This window comes from Talpa occidentalis, unplaced genomic scaffold (assembly GCF_014898055.3).
Source record: "Talpa occidentalis isolate TD23 unplaced genomic scaffold, MPIMG_talOcc4v2.1 talOcc4.7, whole genome shotgun sequence".
NCBI classification, from domain to species: domain Eukaryota; kingdom Metazoa; phylum Chordata; class Mammalia; order Eulipotyphla; family Talpidae; genus Talpa; species Talpa occidentalis.
The window spans coordinates 125,771,780-125,791,593 of NW_023605083.1; the positions used below are offsets into that span (position 1 = coordinate 125,771,780).

At 41.9% G+C, this 19,814-nt stretch overlaps 1 protein-coding gene and 1 pseudogene across 1 annotated transcript in view; one reads left to right on the forward strand and one right to left on the reverse strand.

Moving 5' to 3' along the window:
• The first annotated feature begins 4,177 nt into the window (after positions 1-4,177).
• LOC119231618 (transcription initiation factor TFIID subunit 13-like) lies at positions 4,178-4,589 on the forward strand (annotated as a pseudogene).
• A 5,622-nt stretch (positions 4,590-10,211) lies between these two features.
• PITPNC1 (phosphatidylinositol transfer protein cytoplasmic 1) overlaps positions 10,212-19,814 on the reverse strand; it is a 247,744-nt gene continuing 238,141 nt past the window's right edge. The window contains exon 9 of the mRNA XM_054689741.1: positions 10,212-14,696. Coding sequence (XP_054545716.1) covers positions 14,383-14,696 — 314 coding nt within the window. The 3' untranslated portion in view covers positions 10,212-14,382. The remainder of the gene's footprint in view (positions 14,697-19,814) is intronic.

The following is a 19,814-nucleotide window of genomic DNA, read 5'->3' on the forward strand; positions in this document are numbered from 1 at the left end:
TAAAGGATCAAATAGTATCCAAAATTCTTAATAAGGCTAACAGAACTTTTTTTTTCAAACTAACCAAGAAATTTGACTGAATGTGTGATTGCTTTGATAATTGGAAAAGAAATACTGCGAGATTCCACCAGTCATCTTGGCCTCTGTGCAACTTCCTTTTCCTCTCAACCTCTCTACTGAGCCTTTTTGGGCAAATACTGTCCATCTTTTGCTTACCATCCTAAACTTCCCCAGGAAGTCTTCCCCGAGTTTTTGAGACTGAACTAAATGTCTGACTTAGGACACCAGCGTTATTGTAACTAACGTGTCATCCAGGCTGGGATGGCCTAGATACTCATATCTCTCCCCCATTAAGTTTATTTCTTTTAAGTAATTCCACTTTTATCGCTAGTATCTGGCACAGTGCCTGTCCCATAAATACTTGTGGGACTAATGAATAAACTGTGAAAGCTTACTCATAATATTGAATTTGTGCTTTCCCTCTTATTCAGCTTGACGGAAAAACAGAGGTTCTCAAACATAATGGCTCCAGGATTCCCTTACACTCTTAACATTTATTGACAACCAGAAAAAGCTTTTGTTTATATGGGTTATATCTCTAGATATTTGCTGTATTAGGTATCAAAATTTTCAGTTTATGTCTTTGCATTCACAGCACCAGCAATTATGTCTGATCCATACAGAGAATTTATTTATTTATTTATTTAGATTTATTTATTTATGCATCCAAGAGCTGGGGTATGGGCCAGAGGTGTGGGGGGTAAGAGGATTCACCAGAGACAGAGTGGGGAGCAGAACAGGCAGATTGACTGAAGTACACTGCTGAGGGGAGCAGTGGGCGAGTCAGAAGAGGTCTCCTGCACCATGTGGGCAGCTCCCTGGCCGGCAGGGGGATAGAACTTGTGCTGCAGTGGCTACGGACAGCTTCCTAGGTTGTGTCTTAACCCCTTGCACCACCAGGGAGGCCCCATACAGGGAATTTAATACATGTTTGTTGAATAAATCACATTTACATGCAAATTATTATGAAAAATGGGATGTATATTTGAGCCATTAGGATAAATAAGACTTGCTGGTTGAGAACGCTGGAGCTTTTCGCCTGTAAATTTTTTTTTTTTTTTAGAGGCATGTTATTTATTTATTTATTTGTTTTATACATGCACTGGGTACAGTCAGAAGCGCGGGAGGGTGAGAGAATTCACCAGAGCCAGAGCAGGGAGCAGAACAGGCAGAAGGACTGAAGAACACTGCAGAGGGGAGCAGTGGGCTCGGCAGGAGAGGTCTGAGTGCCATGTGGCACCCCGTGGGGGGCTGGGGATCAAACCGGCACTGCAGAGGCTGTGGGCAGCTTTGCAGCCCAGCGCTCAACCGCTGCGCCACCAGGGGAGGCCCTTTAGTAAACTATTAAAGGAGATTGCAGTCCTTTTTTGGAAGAACATCAGCTGTAACAAGGGAAGTAGGAGTCTTCTTCAACCCAGTCTAAGATTGGAATGGATCAAAGTGTTCTACTTCCAAGAGCCATCAACCCAGGTCAGTGAGCAAGAATGGGGACTGCCTATCCATCACTCTTTAGAGAGGGTGAAAAGCTGGTCTTCAAAGACAGCTATGACCCTGTACATTTTCCTTTGAGCTGTGATTGTTCTGTCTTGATTATTTTATCATGTTTATGTTGCTTAGCTGCCTAAGCAACATTTAATCCCTAGAATAGAATTACATTTAATCTTACATTTAATCCCTAGAATAGAATCAGGTGATACATATATGATGAACAAGTCTAATTATATAGTGGGTAGGAAGGGATGGGGGCCTATATTCAAAAAGGAGAATGTTACCCATTATGGATTTTTCATAGAAGGTTGACAGTTGGTGGCATGCACATTACATGAGTGGGCTACAGAAGTGTTCTGCCAAAGGAACATTTCTAGAAGGACCATTCTGAAAAGAAGATGGTTGGTGTATATATATATATATATATATATATATATATATATATATATATATATATTCCTCTAAATCTCCATATTATATGGAAATCGTGGTGGCTTTTAAATAAGATCTAAAATATTCTGAGATATGTTTTTTTCTCCAGTTTTAGAATCTCAAAAAACACTTTTGAGGTAAATGTTGAGACCATAGTGACAAAGTGAACACTATCAGAACTCAGGCAGACACATTTGAAGATTTTTTTATTTAAGATTTATTTATTTATGCATATAAGAGCTGGGGTACAGGCCAGAGATGTGAGGGGGTGGAGGTGGGGTGAGAGGATCCACCAGAGACAGTGTGGGGAACAGAACAGGCAGACAGACTGAAATACACTGCTGAGGGGAGCAGCGGGCGAGACAAGAAAGGTCTGCTGCACCATGTGGGTTTCTCCCTGGCCGGCTGGGGAGGGAACTTGTGCTGCAGAGGCTGTGGATTGCTTCATAGTGTGGTGCTTAACCCCTTGCGTCACCAGGAGACCCTGAAGATGGTTTTCCGACAGCAAAAATGAGAGCTCAAGGAAGAAACAAATCTCTTCTATCATAAATATGGGGCATACATTTCAATTTAATGCTATCATCCAATGAGTGTCAATATCCAATAGGTGTATTTGGCATTTGTGCTCCAGCAAGACTTGGGATTTAATGGTGAATGGATGGCAAAGTAGGAGAAGAGATTGGGACTGAGAAGCTGTAGTTGGGTGGGCAGAGTGTGAGGCCCACAGGACCCACCGATCTTCAGCAGGCTGGGTCAAGACTGTGCAAGACAGCCATGCAGGTCTCTTTGTAAATTGCTATGAATCCATAATTATTTTCAAAATAAAATGTTAACACAGGGCCTCCCTGGTGGCGCAAGGGGTTAAGATGCAACCTATGAAGCTATCCGCAACCACTGCAGCACGAGTTCGACACCTGGCCAGGGAGCTACCCACATGGTGCCGGCAGACCTCTCCTGTCTCACCTGATGCTCCCCTCAGCAGTGTATTTCTGTCAGTCTGTCTGTTCTGTTCCCAACTCTGTCTCTGATGAATCCTCTCACCGCCCCCACACCTCTGGCCTAAACCCCAGCTCTTGTATGCATACATAAATAAATCTTTAAGGAAAAAAACAGTTAACACAGACACACAATGGTGACAACAAAAAAGTAGAATACAGTCATTCCAAATTAACATGGGTAAATTTTACATCTTGTCCTTGAAAAATAACCAGCAAGCTCTCTTTGACAACAATTCTCTATTTCTTGAGAATGACTCTCATGCAAGGATGATGTCATAGAACTTTTTGAGAACACATGTAATCTATGATCACATTTTGGACAAGAAGTTAAATGAAAGACCTAAGAAAGTCTCTGTTCTGTCCTTACAGGTTCTCCTAGGACCAGGAAATCACTGATTCTGAAGTAGCAGTGAGCTCAATTTTTTTACTTTGATTCTCTCTTGGTTAAAAAAAAAGCAAACAAAGCTTGTTGGCACTTACATAGTGGTTTTTAGGAAATCCTCAAATAAAGATGCATTTAATGTTTGTTATCACTGAAAGTGTGAAAACAAATGATTTAGAGTTGATGTTTGTTTATGCAATTAAATGCAGTTCCTTATGCTCAAGTTAGGCTTTTGTTTTTATAGTAGCCAGTTAACTTTTCTGTAGCATAGTAAGCTAAATGATGCATTAAACTCTCAATAAATCAGAGAGCTGCTTTGTCTTTCTGTTTATCACATGAACACCCCAAAAGAGGGTACTTGGCTTAGTAATGTATTAAGCCAAAGAATTACTTATATGGGAATTACTTATACTAGCATTTGCTTGAATAAGACTAGTGAGCTTTTAAAACAGCAAATACTTGTTTGAACAAACACATGCCCTCACTCATATGTTGTCAGTGAAATTGCAAATTGGTGCAATTTGCTTTGGAGGAGATGTTGGCAGTAAATATCCAAAGTCATAAAAATATACATGTATTTTGACCTAGTAATTCAATTTCTGGGAACTTACCCAAGACAAATAATTAGAAGAAGACATAAACTATGATACAAAGGTATTCCTAGCAACACTTTGTAATAACAGATTCCAAAAGATAACCCAAATGGCATACAGTAAGTAAATTACAGATTGACATCACAATAGAATATTATGAAGCTATGAAAAATGATAAACATGGAGCAAGGCAGCTGACTCCAGTAGGTTTCCTGATTGGTGGGATGGTAGATGAGAAAGAAGACCCTATTTTTGAGGAAGAAAATGAAGAAAGTAGAGGAGGTGGAGGATACAGGGTAAGAGAAATAAATGTTTTTCTAAAGAATTAATGATGCTTTATGTATGGATTTGGGGAGGACCAGAATCCTTATACTGAGTCAGTGGATATTCTTGAAGACCTTGTCATAGAGTTCATCATAGAATTAATTCACAAGGCAGTGTTAATTGGAAGATCATATGAAAGTTGAAGATGGTATCTTTTTAATTTGAAAGGACCCAGGGAAGTTTGCTAGGATTAAAGATTTGCTTACTATGAATAAAACATTGAAATGAGCTAGAAAAGCCTTTGATGAAGGAAACCACATGCCACCTTTTGTACTCACTGAAGATTCATTATCAAGCTCACCTTTACAATAACTCTGTTTTCCACAATAAGATCCTGCTATCCAGCCATGTAAATGAAGGATGGAGAAACAAAAATTTCAGCATTTATTTTCATGTCTTTGATTTTAGAGTGATATTTGAGCTCTTCCTTGCTTGCCTTTACAGTACCATACTTGAATTATTTATTGGGTTTTAATGACCATACATACGATGAAGTAACTTGCAAACCATGCTTTTCTTTCTGACTTTTGACTATCTAAAATACTAAAGTAGTTTTTATGTCTTAGGTGTATTTGTGCCACTGTAGGCTATACTGTTGTTCTTTAATATGTGAAATCTACATGGCACCTTTGACTTGATAGCTGAGACATGTTCTTCATGTATTCTAAAGGTTTAAGAGCACAGTAGTCTGAGCTAATGAAAAGATAGTGAATTGGTTTGTGTTTTTTTTTAAAAGATTTATTTATTTATTTATATAAGCAGTCAGAAGCGCGGGAGGGTGAGAGAATTCACCAGAGCCAGATCAGGGAACACAATAGGCAGATGGACCAAAATACACTGCTGAGGGGAGCAGTGGGTGGCAGGAGAGGTCTGCGTGCCATGTGGGACCCTCCTCCGGTGGCCGGGGAGCAGCCAGGGATCGAACCGGCGCTGCAGAGGCTGCGGGCAGCTTCGCAACCCAGCGCTCAACCGCTGCGCCACCAGGGAGGCCCAGTTTGTGTTTCTTTTAAGGAGAAGATATAAGAAAATGCAGTATTCTGTAGGAATGTTTCTGGCTGAAGATGATTTGTTTTAATATTTTCTGTTTTCTTAGATCATAAATGTGGGGTTTTTTTGAGAAATAAAAGTTTCATGTGAATGCTTCTGTATTGGATGACAATACAGAATTATTGTATTTTTTTTTTATTAAGAATCTTTGGGGTCTGGGCCTCCCCTGGTGGCGCAGGCGGTTGAGCGCCGAGGTGTGAAGCTGTCCGCAGCCTCTGCAGCGCCGGTTCGATCCTGGCCAGCCGGCGAGGGTCCCACATGGCGCGCAGACCTCTCCTGTCACGCCCGCTGCTCCCCTCAGCAGTGTCTTTGGTCCTTCTGGCTGTTCTGCTCCCCGCTCTGTCTCTGGTGAATCCTCTCATCCTCTTGCACATCTGGCCTGTACCCCGGTTCGTGTATAACTAAATAAATAAATATTAAAAAAAAAAAGAATCTTTGTGGTCTATAACATATTATTTGTAAAATTTTAGTAGAACTAATTTTCCCATGACAGATTAGAGCTTCTTAAAATAAATGCTTTCAGTATCGGGAATGGTATTATTTAAAAAGCTGTTGGCAGGGCCTCTCTGGTGGTGCAAGGGGTCAAACACCGCACTATGAAGTAATCGCAGCCTCTGCAGCACGAGTTCGATCCCCAGCAAGCCAGGGAGCAACCCACATGGAGCGGCAAACCTCTCCTGTCTCGCCCGCTGCTCCCCTCAGCAGTGTATTTCAGTCAGTCTGCCTGTTCTGCTCCCCACTCTGTCTCTGGTGAATCCTCTCACCCTCTGCATCTCTGGCCTGTGCCCCAGCTTTTGTATGCATAATAAATAAATCTTTTAAAAAAAGAACTGAAGGCAGGATAAGCATCTCGGGGGAGTGTTTAATTAACATTGTTAGTATTTGTTCATTGTGGACATGTGTACTTGACTAAAACTATATGTGACTATGGACACCACTTTTGTAGTTCAAGATACACAGGTTTTGTATGTGTCTGTTTAGCATATTAAATTATTGTTGCACTTTGCTTAATATGAGGCTTGATAATGCATATAAAGGGATTACTGAATATTACCCATTTAAAGGGATTATTGAATATTGCCTACGAAAATTTCATCTTCTTAATCTATTTACACAGAGATTAAAGTATGCAAAATTAAACAGGTTAATACTTAAATTTGGTTATGTAATTTATCATATTTCTCAATCCCACCATAACTAGTCACATGATTTAGCTGCTTAATTTCAATAACAACTTTTTTCCATGTAAGAAAAAAGAAAAATAATACTTGTGTAACTTCCCAAATATAAAGGTGTTCATAAAACAATTGAAAATCCTTGAAGCATTTTGTTGAAAGATAGGCATACACGAAGGAGTTTTCACAGAAGAAAGAGCAAATTCTAAAGTAAGTAATGAAGCTGAACAAGAAATTCACACCCTTGCGTCTAGATAATGGGTTTTAACAAAATACAAAGAAGTAGAATAACTTTCAGGTGATAGCAGGACAATTCAAAATGGCAGAAATATTTCTAAAATTTTAAGTTGTGGTCTGAAGAGAGGCACAACATGGATTAGAACTGATGACCGATTCTAAGAGCAGATACACCTGAGAGAAACAGTTGTCTTCAGGAGGGTCTGGCTAGAATGTCTTGGGACTTACAATCCCATAACGATCCTTCAGTGTTTCTCAGGAGCTGTCACCTGCCAGCACCTTCATGTAGAATCCCTCCAGAGCAGCAATTTTTTTTAAGATTTATTTATGTATTTATTTATTTGTTTGTTTGTTTGTTTATACAAGCACTGGGTACAGTCAGAAGCGCGGGAGGGTGAGAGAATTCACCAGAGCCAGAGCAGGGAGCAGAGCAGGCAGACTGATGAAATACACTGCTGAGGGGAGCGGCGGGCGGCAGGAGAGGTCTGCGCACCATGTGGGACCCTCCTCTGGTGGCCGGGGAGCAGCTGGGGATCAAACGGGCGCTGCAGAGGCTGCGGGCAGCTTCGCAACCCAGCGCTCAACCGCTGCGCCACCGGGGAGGCCCAAGATTTATTTTCATTCGGCCTCCCTTGTGGCGCAGCGGTTGAGCGCTGGGTTGCGAAGCTGCCCGCAGCCTCTGCGGCACCGGTTCGATCCCGGCTGCTCCCCGGCCACCAGAGGAGGGTCCCACATAGCGCGCAGAAATCTCCTGCCGCCCGCTGCTCCCCTCAGCAGTGTACTTCATCACTCTGCCTGTTCTACTCTCCACTCTGGGTCTGGTGAATCCTCTCACCCTCCTGCGCTTCTGACTGTACCCAGTACTTGTATAAATAAATAAATAAATCTTTAAAAAAAAAAAGATTTATATTTATTTATGCATACAAGAACTGGGGTGTAGGCCAGAGGTGTGCGGGGTGAAAGGATTTACCAGAGACAGAGTGGAGAGTAGTACAGGCAGATCTTCTGAAATACACTGCTGAGGGGAACAGCAGGTGAAACAGGAGAGGTCTGCTGCGCCATGTGGGTCAGCTCCCTGGCCGGGCATCGAACTCTGTCTGTCCACATGGGCCTTCATAGTGGTAGTGCTGCGACTTAACCTGCTGTGACTTAACCTCTAGACCACTAGGGAGGCTTCTGGAGCAGCTATTTTAAGAAAATAATTTTTTTAAAAAGATTTATTTATTTATTTATACAAGCACTGGGTACAGTCAGAAGCGCGGGAGGGTGAGAGAATTCACCAGAGCCAGAGGGGAGAGCAGAGCAGGCAGAAGGACCGAAGTACACTGCTAAGGGGAGCAGCGGGTGGCAGGAGAGGTCTGCGAGCCATGTGGGACCCTCGCCTGGCAGCCGGGGATGGAACCAGCGCTGCAGAGGCCACGGGCAGCTTCGCAGCCCAGCGCTCAATTGCTGCGCCACCAGAGGAGGCCCAAGAAAATAATTTTTAAAAATCACAAAGGTCCACATTTGGCTGCCCTTGAACATCTCAAGTGACGGAGTGGCCATATCTCCCTGAAGAATCCTTGACTCAAGTCCTCCCTGTGTGTCTTCAATGCAGACAGGTGGTACTGAGGATTAAACATAATTACTCCCTAGTTCCAGGTGTTTAATTCAGCTCAGTCACGCGCTGCACTGAATGCCCAGATTCAGGAAGACCTGAGGCCACATCCAGTTTTTCTGGCTCCATATTAACTGGTGTCCTCCACGCTGGGACCGGAACAAGAGCATTAAGATAAATACCAGACTGTTTCCAATTCTCCTAGGAGCAGGGGACATAGTTAAATGTTTAGATTTGCATGGACTATCTTACGAGGTTGTATGCCAGAGGAATGGAAGAATTTATGGGCACATGGGATGCTAGAAATCTAATAATTCAGCAGAGAAAATCAGTATGATAAACTTGAAAATAGGGCTTGCCTGGATCAACTGCAGTGCCACACACACGCACAGCCTGTACACGAACACGCAGATTTGATGTTGTCCCAGAGCCCTCAAAGCTTCAGGTCTGAGAGCAACATTTTCTTGAAAGGATATTCCAGACCAAGGATTAAAGAAAGGACACATGACTTATGCTTGAGGAGCCAAGGTGCAGCTGGAGGCTGGAGGCAAAAAAAGCCCCAAATGAAGTGCACTAAAGGAAACAAGGAGGAGATTTCTATTTAGAAGAGAATGTGGGTGTTCCAAAGTCTAAAAGTAACACTCGAACGAGATAACACTGTGATTAAAAGCTACATTTGGAAACTGGGGGTGTTTCAAGCATCTATATATTTAACATAGGTTTCTAAATATTTGATAACCCACATAGTTCGGCCCCAGGAATAAACACCCAGCCTGGTTGTACCCAACTTTGCTGGCAGCAACTATGTGTGGGAAGTTTGTGTATTTTGAAGAGAGGATTCAAAGGCGTGGTGCTGGTGAAGCTGGAGCTACAAAAAGCAAGTACATTTGGGTAATTGGATTAGCGCTCTATGATCCGGGAGCATTTTCCGTCTAGGAAACCTAGTTCTGGTGCACAGTTACACACACGGCGTGTATATGGTCAGAGATCAAAGCACATGGTGTGGATAACAACAATAGTTTCAGGACTGAAGAGGAAGCCCCGAGGGAGGTGTGTTGCTGCTTATACTTTGAGACTATTGAACAAGAGTCACCAAAGAATTTCTGTCCTCACCCTGCCCGTCCCCAGAGGCCCCTTTTGTGAACAACAGGAGCAACTTTAGCTGTGAGCAACTGCATCAGAGTGACTTGGGTTTCTCTTTAAAAAGGGGTTGGTCCTGAGGGCCTCCCTGGTGGCACAAGGGGTTAAGTGTTAGCACTATGAAGCACTCCACAGCTACTGCAGCAGGAGTTCGATCCCCTCCCCGGCCAGGGAGCTGACCCACATGGCACAGCAGACCTCTCCTGTCTCTGGTGAATTCTCTCACCCCTCCCCCCCACATCTCTGGCCTGCACCCCAGTTCTTGTATGCATAAATAAATAAAGCTTTAAAAAAAATAAGAAGGGGTTGGCCCCGCAGTGGTGAAAACCTGGTGTCCCGCGGGGGTAGTTTTCCCACACTTTCTCTGGGGCTGATTTCCCTGGCTTGCCACCCAGACCATCGCCTCACCTTCGATGAGGCGGAACCACCTGTTCGATGAATTGATGAATCTAAGCATGTGCGCTACCGGGTCATGCATTCACATTGGGCATTTTGGGATTGGATTGACTAGAACCTGCCCCCAGTGCTTTCTCAGTGCGGCCCTGGCCCTTAAGTTACTGCCCACCTATTGGCAGACCGGGCTCCCTGGCACCCGAGTTCCTGAACTGGGTCTCACTATCGGCTGTTGGCTTGTTTCTTCCTCCTCCATAGTTCCCTGCCCCTCAATCCACGTGTTCTTCCTTGCCAACGTGCCCTTGAGAACAGCTGAGAAAGAAAGAGGAAGCTACACTTGGAAAGAAGATTGCTTTGTACTTTATTTACAACAGAATGTAAGAAAAAGTAAGTTATTAACAATAATAAATAACTGGGGGGAAAAAACACAAAACAGCCGTAAAATGACACACAAGGATGGCATGTGTGAGGATCGACTTCTGTCTGCTCTGCTTCTCTGTAACACTGTGTGTTCCAAAGCTACATAAAAGTGGCATAGGGGTAACATCAACTCAAAGAATGTCTTCTCAGTGAGAGAGAGAAGCGGGAGGGAAACTTGCAAGTCCACAGACGTTTCCCATTGAAAGCAAAAACACGGAGAGGCAGATTCTAAAGCATTTGTTAACAACCAAATTAGTTTGAATAACAGCATCTGAGAAGTTCTCAACATCTTCACATCCTTGCGTTGCACTGCCTCCTGAACAGTTGAAATACTTACATTTCAGATGCAAACAGATTGCTGTGAGGGGAGAACAGAGAAGAACACCCATGTTTTGTGGCCACATGCCCACGCCGTGTAACGCTTCCATCTCAGCAAGAATGACTGAAGAGTCTGTTTAAGGTGGATCAATGGCAGTCACTGGACAGATACTATTTTTTAAATTTCAAGAACTATGGCTCAGATGGCAGATCGTCACGTAGCACACGGAGTCAGATAATCAGAAAGGGATGAAGACTATTCGGGCAATTTCTCCCGATTGGATTATCTGAGGACATGTGACATGTACATTATACACTGGCCCTGCTCAAAAGTAAAATCCCTCTTGAGCTACGTCAACCGGTGACTGTCTCTGAGCCATGAAGAAATGCAAGGAAAGTAGAATTTTAAAATATGTGTAAATCAGCCTTGACATTTTCACTGAAAAATCCTTTTTCAAAAAGTGTGAGAATCTATTCTCTTCGCTCTCTGATTATTACAGTGTCATGAAAGAAAACCACTCAATTCCTTTTGGGGGGCTATGTTGTGTTTTTAGTGTCTGTGCTACCCAGAGATTTATTTTCACAACTAACAATATGACTGATCAGTAACTCCAAATAAATTAAAACTATTTCCCCACACAGATGCAAAATGGTAACAGAGGAATTATAAGTCAGTTTACAAATGAACTCATATTGTCTTGGTTATGACAGCAGCAACTGAAAAACGTCACGCCTTTGTTGCTAAGCTTTTCCTCTGCTTTGCCTTATGACAGTCCCAAAGTCGGAAAAGGAAATGGCCTGTAGAGTTGACTTATGAAAAAGCTTATGTGGTCAAAACACTGAGACCTTCTTATGCTGGAAAAGCACAGTCAAAGCCAGGATATTGTGCCACAGTCAGTGAACGCACAGGGGAGCTTTGAGGTGAAATCCCCTCAAATTAATGAAATGCAGGGTCGTTGTGATGATGGTTTCCATTAACATCAGAGATGAAGATGGGGTGAATATGTGTTGGTTTATGGATTATTTATTTAAAATTTGCAACCAGAGACTTAAAAACTGGTGGTGTCTGATTTACTATACTCTATTTATATATTTACACGGGTATCATACAATTTTGGTGGACAAAGTCGAAGGTTTCCACATTGCAGACAGAGGCACTGAGTTAAAGATTCTGTTTCCCCTCAAACATGCTTAAAGAACTCAAGGTTCTGCTTTTTTCTAAGTTTCCATCATGCAGTGACTTAACTTCCATCCTTATAGGAATTATTAATATTCTATGTACATATTCATCGCAGGTTTTCATCCCACAATAAACAAATTCATGTGGGGACAAGGTGAAATGACATTTGAAACTCAAGAGAGATAAAATGTTGAAGTCATTTATGCCTTATGATGACTGGATTAAATAGTCAAAGCAGTTAAATGAACACTGGCAACCCCCCCCACCCTTTTAATGCACACAAACCACATGTAGACAGGAAAACAGTGTACTTTAAGAGCACATACATTTGTTGGCTAAGAATCACACAATCATCGCAGCTTTGCAATTGTTGTCTGTGGTATTAGGTTGGCTTTAAGAGAAAGAAAACTCACAGAAGGAAATCACAAATTAGCTTTCTAAAGCATATAGAATTGTTGATCTTGATAGCAGAAGTTACTTTACAAAAAGGGAAAATAGAAGGTGTTGATGAAAAAGCTAGGTGCCGGATGGGTTAACCATAGGCACAAAATCAATCGGATGTGGAAGTCGTGATCCCACTCCATCCTGATTTCAGCTTGCAAATGGTAAGCAAATACAAACACTATGTCAGTGTCTTCCAAAAGTAGAGTTTTGCTTTCTAAAGTCAAACATTCTCCTTTTTAGGACTACTGTGTGGGAGAGGGAGCCATTGAGAAGTCCAAGGGATTTGAGAAAAGATTGTTTTCCCACAAGCAGGAATCATGCTATCATACCATGCAAAGAAGGTGTCTTACTACCAGGCTATCATTCTCAGCGAAGAGATGCAGTGTTGACCTAAGTTATTGGCGACTGGTTTCCTTTGCGTTCTGGTTTATTGATTTATTAAGGTCAATGTCAACCTAGAGATAAAGAAATGATCTTGACAGTCTGACGTATGACTTAGAACACTTGGTGCTGGGCTCACGGGGCCAGCGCCGGCACCTTGGGAGAGTTTATCAACTTGAAAGACACTATGCAGAGTGCAGAGCACTGAGAGAGAAGCAGGCAGGGTCCACTGGCTGAGAGGCTGTGAGGAGACCATGACTTGGTCTCTGTTGTTTCCTTTGGAATCTGTGTTTTGGGAAGGTCCCTTTCCTGAGGTTGGAGGTTAGGTCAGGAAGGCTAGCTGGGGCCTCAGAGTTGCCCAGTTATTTTGTTCTCTTCCTCTCTGGGAGGACAAAAGTAAATGCTAGATTCTGCTTGCCTTTCCTTCTGCGTTTGAAGGCAGTGAGGTGCAAAGGTGAGAGAGTGTTCTCTTTAGATCAAAGGAGAGTTCTCTTTCTGCCACTTTAATGAAGGATCTTGCCTCCCATCAACCTTCTAATCTGGCATTACCACTACTTGCAGGAAAGAAAATCAGACAGAGGGGCACCTTTTATCATTCCTCCTTTGTTGGTCTACAAATAGGAGCCAGCAATTCTCCTCCCACTCGATAGTATTTACTTGACTTCTGTGACTTTCCCAATGTTTGGGTTTCAAGTTAAGGGAGCCAGAAGGACGAGTCTTTTCTAAGACCAGCGATGGGCCATCCATTCCAGAGACTTCTGAATGGATCCAGGGATGTCTGGCTGTTATTAAAAGTAAAACCAGGAGGGGGGGAGGGAGACAAATCTCTTTTTTAGGGTTCCTGAGCCAGACATTCTGACAGTGTCCAAGTCCAGTGAGCTTACTCTTCCCTTGAACTCATTTGAATGGGCAAACGGTCAATGAATTCTACTCAATTAATTGCAAATTCTGAGAATCTTATTGGATGATAGAAGCTGACAAGTCAAAGTTTGTTGGTGTCTGCAGAGAAAAAAGATGTTTGCCTGGGTCTCTTGGTTCCTAAACCAAACCATTCCAAGATCAGTCAGTTAGGGTCACATTCACCCATGCAATTCTTAAAGATTTCCGAGGCCACAAGGGGTAAAGTTATTAAAAGACAGGAACAAGTGGAATCTTTATTAAATGCCTTGAAAGCTATAAATAAGTTATCATTAATTGCACTTGGAGCCTCTAGAGGTTGATAATTAAAATTTTCAAAAAATTTAAAGAGTTAATTAGGCCCCAAATCCTGAGTCAGACTAACCAAAAATAGGAATCTCAGAAACTGTTGGTATTCAAGTATTGGCAATGAGCAGTTCAAAATTTAGCAATTAGTTTACGCCTGAGAATAGCATTTTTGAGAATTTCAGGTTTGATGGGAGAAAATTGACTTTATTCTTTACCACACCCTGTGACAAAGTGGTGCCACGTTTTTGCTTTTTTTTTTTTCAACCCTTGAAGTCCCCCCAACCTCATCCAATGCTTAATGACAAGACTTCCTCCCTGGCTTCCAGCTGTGGCTACAGAAGATTCCTCTGTCCTTTGCAAGTCTAACATTTTACATCTAGTACGAGGCTGTGTGGCATACTTGGGGAATCCTATATGTGAATTACTTAACCACATGCACACTCAGAGATCGAAGGGACATTTGCATGACAAAGCAGTCTTTTTCTTTATCAGAAGATTCTTAAAAAAAAAAAACAAACCAAACACCCAAAACGAAAATATAAAACCCCATGAAATATTCATATGAAGTTACTCTGATTTGGGTCGACATGGCTTATCTGAGTGGACACCAGGTAAATTCAGGGTGGCTTTCTTTTCAGGGTCTGGAAGCGTGAGAGTTTCTGGGGCAGACTTTTTCCGGGGTCGATCTTTGGGAACTGACAGAAATTCTGGTGCATCTGTGGAGAGAGGTGTGGACGGAGCACTGGAGGGGGCACTGCGGATTGAAGAAGGCAGCAGGGGGATGCTGGAGATAGAAATTGCAGGTGGAAATACGCCGATTTTCTTGTTGGTGGCTTCCTGAGTGGCTCGCTCAAACTCTCGGACTTCATCCATTGTCATGTCTTTAAGGAAAACAAGTGGAGAGAAAAATGAACAGTTATTTAAAAGAGATGCAGCTCTGTGCCAGGTTTTAAAGCTACAGGAGCCCTATCACAGAGGGGCCTTTCCAGGTGATAAAGCCAAATTGTCACCGAAATGCTAAACCCTGCATTTTTTCTTTTTCTTTTACTGAGGCAAACCTCTGAAAAAAAAATCCTTTTATGAATATCCATCCCAAAATTTCCAAAGTGTTTTTCATCAAGTATTTTAAGTATTCTGAGTAAGAACTTAGCAGGTGAGTACAGAACCAGATGGGGACTCTATGTGTGTGTCTGTGTGTGTGTGTGTGTGGCCTGTGTATAGAGTTACTATTACACTGTGTTATCTTTTTTTTTTTTTAAGATTTATTTATTCATTTACACAAGAACTGGGGTACAGGCCAGAGGCGTGGAGGGTGAGAGGATTCACCAGAGACAGAGCAGGGAACAGAACAGGCAGACTGACGAAGTACACTGCTGAGGGGAGCAGCGGGAGCGACAGAAGTCTGCCACGCCATGTGGGACCCTCACCCGGTCGGCCGGGATCGAACTGGCACTGCAGAGGCTGTGGACAGCTTCACAGCACGGCGCTCAATCGCCTGCGCCACCATGGGAGGCCCACTGGGTTGTCTTTTCCATAAAGAAAAGGTAATCAAAGCAATTGATGGCTCAAAAAATGATACATATTGTCTACTTTAGAACATATAAGTACATCTTTCTAGGGGAGATAGACAAAATATCAGAATTTCTCAACATTCTATCTTATTCAATGTATTCTGGCGGGGGGCGGGGTTTTACTGGTTTCTTGATTGTGTATCCAACTTCAGATTGCTTAATGCTGTGTTTTATTTAATTCAGCTTAAAAAAAAGAAAAAAAAAGCATTATTTGGAGTTCAAGAAATAAATTCAGTGATGCTGTACTTAACAGGCATTGTCCTATATATAGATTTTCTAAATAATTGAAATATTCTTTTTAAATGACAAAGTAAAAAGAAAATTAAAGGTAAATCTTCCTTAATGTATTTATTATATTATACACATTACCTTTTATCCATAAATATGTTGACCCTATATCATCGTGCTATAATAATGAATTCTTTTTCAAGTTTATTTGCTTTTTATTGTTTGATATTCCTTTCCTTGTTCTCAAGAACTTCATTATTGGTATTGTTTTGGCTATTATTAATTTCTTTCAGTTTGGCTATCTCTGGTATCCTTTGTAATTAAAAAAAAAATATGTGTAGAAGAACTGGGGTATAGGCCAGAGTGTAGGGGGCGAGAGGATTCACCAGAGACAGAGTGGCGAGCAGAACAGGCGGATCTACTGAAATCCACTGTTAAGGGGTGCAGTGGGGAGACAGCAGAGGTCTGCTGCGCCATATGTGGGTCAGCAAACTGGCTGGGGATTGAACTCAAACTGCAAAGGTTCTAGGGCTGAGAACCCATAGGCCACCAGGGAGGCTTTTGTAATTTTTTATTTGCTAGTAACAGGAAAAACAGTTGACTGGGCTCATTAGAAAAAGCACCAAGTGAAGGTCTAAGGGCTTGTCCTTGAGTAAAAGGTGAAATCTGCTGCCAGTGGATTTTGTACATCTGTTCTAGCTCCCTAGAGACTCATTCCTCATTCTTATCCCCTCCCATGAACTTAATAGTTAAACCTTCACAGATAATGTTGCATAAACATGAACCAGTATGGTCACAGTGGAAATAGTAATTATGGAATGAATATTCATAACATGGTATACATCATTAGGTTATACACAGAGTAGGTCATATCAGAACATATGAGCAAACCAAAATGTTTGTTAAAAACAAAATCCTTAAGAGAGAGTTTCCTGGGGACAATTATTAAAATTTTCTGAAAGGAAAAGATTTTTTTACAAAGGAAATAAAAGACGACAGCATTGATAGAATGTGAAATTCAGAATAAAAGAAGAAAAACTGTACCTATACACTTACCATTTAAAAATACCTAAACCTACCATTTTAAACACATTTAAAAAATACTGACTGCTAAACAGGCTAAGAAATAAGCTTAGGTTTTTTTTTAAAGAGGTATTTACTTTCAAATAAAATCAAAACTCTCAAAAAAATTTTCAGTTAATTGAGCTATGTTTCTGCTATAATAAATGGATATCATCTTTGAAAAATTAGGCTTTCTAAACAGGTGGCAAAATAGAGTGCTCTACTCCACACACATCCAGCAGGGGGCAGAAATCATCCAACATACACAACTTTGATTTTACATTCCCTTCCAGAGTCTCTTAGAAGTTCCCTTCCTTGAAGGCATTGAAAACTGTTCAATTGAAAAAGAGACTGTTATTTCCTTATTGCATGGATGTGATGTGTATTCATGGGTGTTAATTTTGCACAATTTCAATCTAATTAGTTCCTAGTCAGGTTGATGATTTAAATTTTATTGAGCACCCATGAAATTTTTATTTGCCATGGACTTTAGTCTCTTCATTTCAACTGATTTTTCAATAGGACAGAGAAGAAAAAGACAATGGAAAAACAGATGATCTCCAATTTGATAGACTCCCAAGATTATTTGGAAATGTCGCAAGCATTCAAATAATCTCTTTGTGTAACTTACTGGGCAAGCAGGTACCCTGAAGTCATGGGGACAACTGCATTGCAGTGAGAAAGTGTGGACTTCCACATGTGGAGAGACAGTCTGAGTATTGCTGTCTCTTCAGTAAACCGGTATTAGGATAGTAACAATCATAGTCAAATCAAAAGAAGATCAAGCATTAATCTGTAAGCCATGAGAACTCAGAATGAAAAAAGGGGGGCTCAGAATCCTTTAGACATGTGGTATCTCTCCCTTTCCTCTGACTTCCTTTGTTTGGTCATATAAGAGCAAACAGTTTTCAGAGAGTGGCTGCAGGGGGTGGGGGTGGGGTCAAGGGTAGGAGGGGTGGGAGTAGGAAGCATTGCGGAGAGAAAGGTGTCCAACATTCCTAAAAAGAAAACGTAGTTTAAAGTGATGGAAATTCCAGGACAATTTCCTTAACGAGCATTTCTAACATTGGAACTGGGGTGGGGGGGAGTCCTATTGGAATTGGTCTGCACCAACAGAGAAGAACACTTCAGTTAAGTCTTAGCTAAATAAATTTCTGCAAATGCAATCAAATGCATGCAAAACTGGGAGGAAGAATTAGGGCCATTCCAATGTCAAGGGCAGTCACATGCATCCACAGCAGCCCATGTACCTGGCGGGGCGCATTCCAAAGACATGCTCCAAAAACTTATTAAAAATTGCCAAAATGCTCCAGAAGGTCTTCACAGTTCTAAAGCATCCATTTACAACAACAGCTATCTTTTGCTTTTCTATAACTAAGTTATCCACTTTTAAATAATCGAACATATATTACTCTGGAGCCTGAGCTAACAGGCAAGGCACCCAAAGAGATCACAGCTTGGGCCAAAGATATATAGAAATGATGTGGTGATTACATTTTCTTTATTGTCTGTGTCTCCTTTGCAGTAGTATGAATAATTGAGAGATAACTATATTTAAGATGCTGGCTTCTGCCATAGAGTCAGCTCTCAATTTCCGATGTGCCACTAAATAACTTGAGGTTCTTTGAAGCTTATCTTAAGTCCCAGGCTAGGTCTATTATTGGCCAGCACGGTCCCAGCTCATGGCACCTTCCCTGCTCAGCCAGTGTGTGTGTGTGTGTGCACAGACGGTAGCTGCCTTTTGAGATTAACCTAAGCAAAAGGGAACTGATTGGCTAACACAGCTATACAGAGCCAAAGAAAACATTTCAAAGTAAATGCGCAGAAACCTAAAATACCAGATGAGCCAGAAGCTGTCCCTTGAATGAATAACTGAGTGTTAACCATGTTTTTATAAGTTACTGACATTATTCTTGTTTTCCTGTGACCTGCGTTTTTACCCCTCTGTCTATCACAGTGCAGGCCATATGGAAAGGTTTCCACTGCCCATGTTCTTGGTTTGATGACTGAAGCAACCCCAAGTCAAGTGGCTTTAAAGAATCAACATGTCTGGAAGCAAGAGGTGACCCTGTCCAGTTTAGACGCTTCCCTCCTACCCCCCACCCCCCACCCCAGTTTCTTCACTAACAGCCTCTGGGACAAGACATGTTTTTGTGGAAAGACGAGAATGAGCGTCCGCTCTATTGTAAAGATCGGTTGATGTGTACGTTTGCTAAAGGGCGGGCAACATGTTTGAAAAATTCTACATACACTTGTTTGGGCATGGCTGTCTATGTCATCCACAGTGGAGGAATGCTGATTGCAAACTTTTATGTTGGTTTGTTCATGCATGTTTTTCTCGTATTCCCGAACATCCTCCATTGTCATATCTGAAAGAAGGTCAAGATGTTGGCAACTTCCGTTATTAAATGCACACTTTCAATGGGGAGACTTTAGGGGGAGATGGCAGCTCAGCAGAAGCCAAAGAGAGATTTAAAAAGCAGGGAATTCAGTAACTTTATGAAAAGCAAATCATAAAGTTAGCTAAACCAGCCAAAGAGGGAGTGAGTGCAAGGAGGTCGAGTCGAATCATCCCAGAAGAGTGGAAATTGTTTAGCGGTGGTTCTTGTAAAGTGAGCTAGGTAGGGAGAAAGTGTTAGCGTGTGGGCTGTGCATAGCCTGAGATCTCCTAAAGCATCTTAGAAGATCCTTCCCAGGACAGGGGCAAGCTTGGACGGTTTAGTACTTACCTTCCATACACCTTTCAAAACAGATTTGGAGGTTCTTGAAATCAATGCATCAACAATAGAAAGGACACTTTCATTGCTGATACAGGATGTACAAGGCAGAGGATCCCCAGGTACAAGTGAGACGTGGTGCAATGCTCACGTGGGGATATGTTTTTGCAGAGAATACTCGGTGTCATAGAGTGCAGGTCTCTACTGAACTTCAAGTCTAGCCTAACAGCTTGAGGATGGCTGGCACTGCTTCCACCCACACTGATCTATAAATAAAATGGCACATGACATTATGATTTTTGGCCCGAGTCTGCCAATTTTTCAGTATTTCAGGATAATGATCCAGCGGTTCTCAATGGGGATTATTTTGTGATACTTATGGTTGTCACAGCTGGGATGGGGGTGCTATTGGCATCCAGTG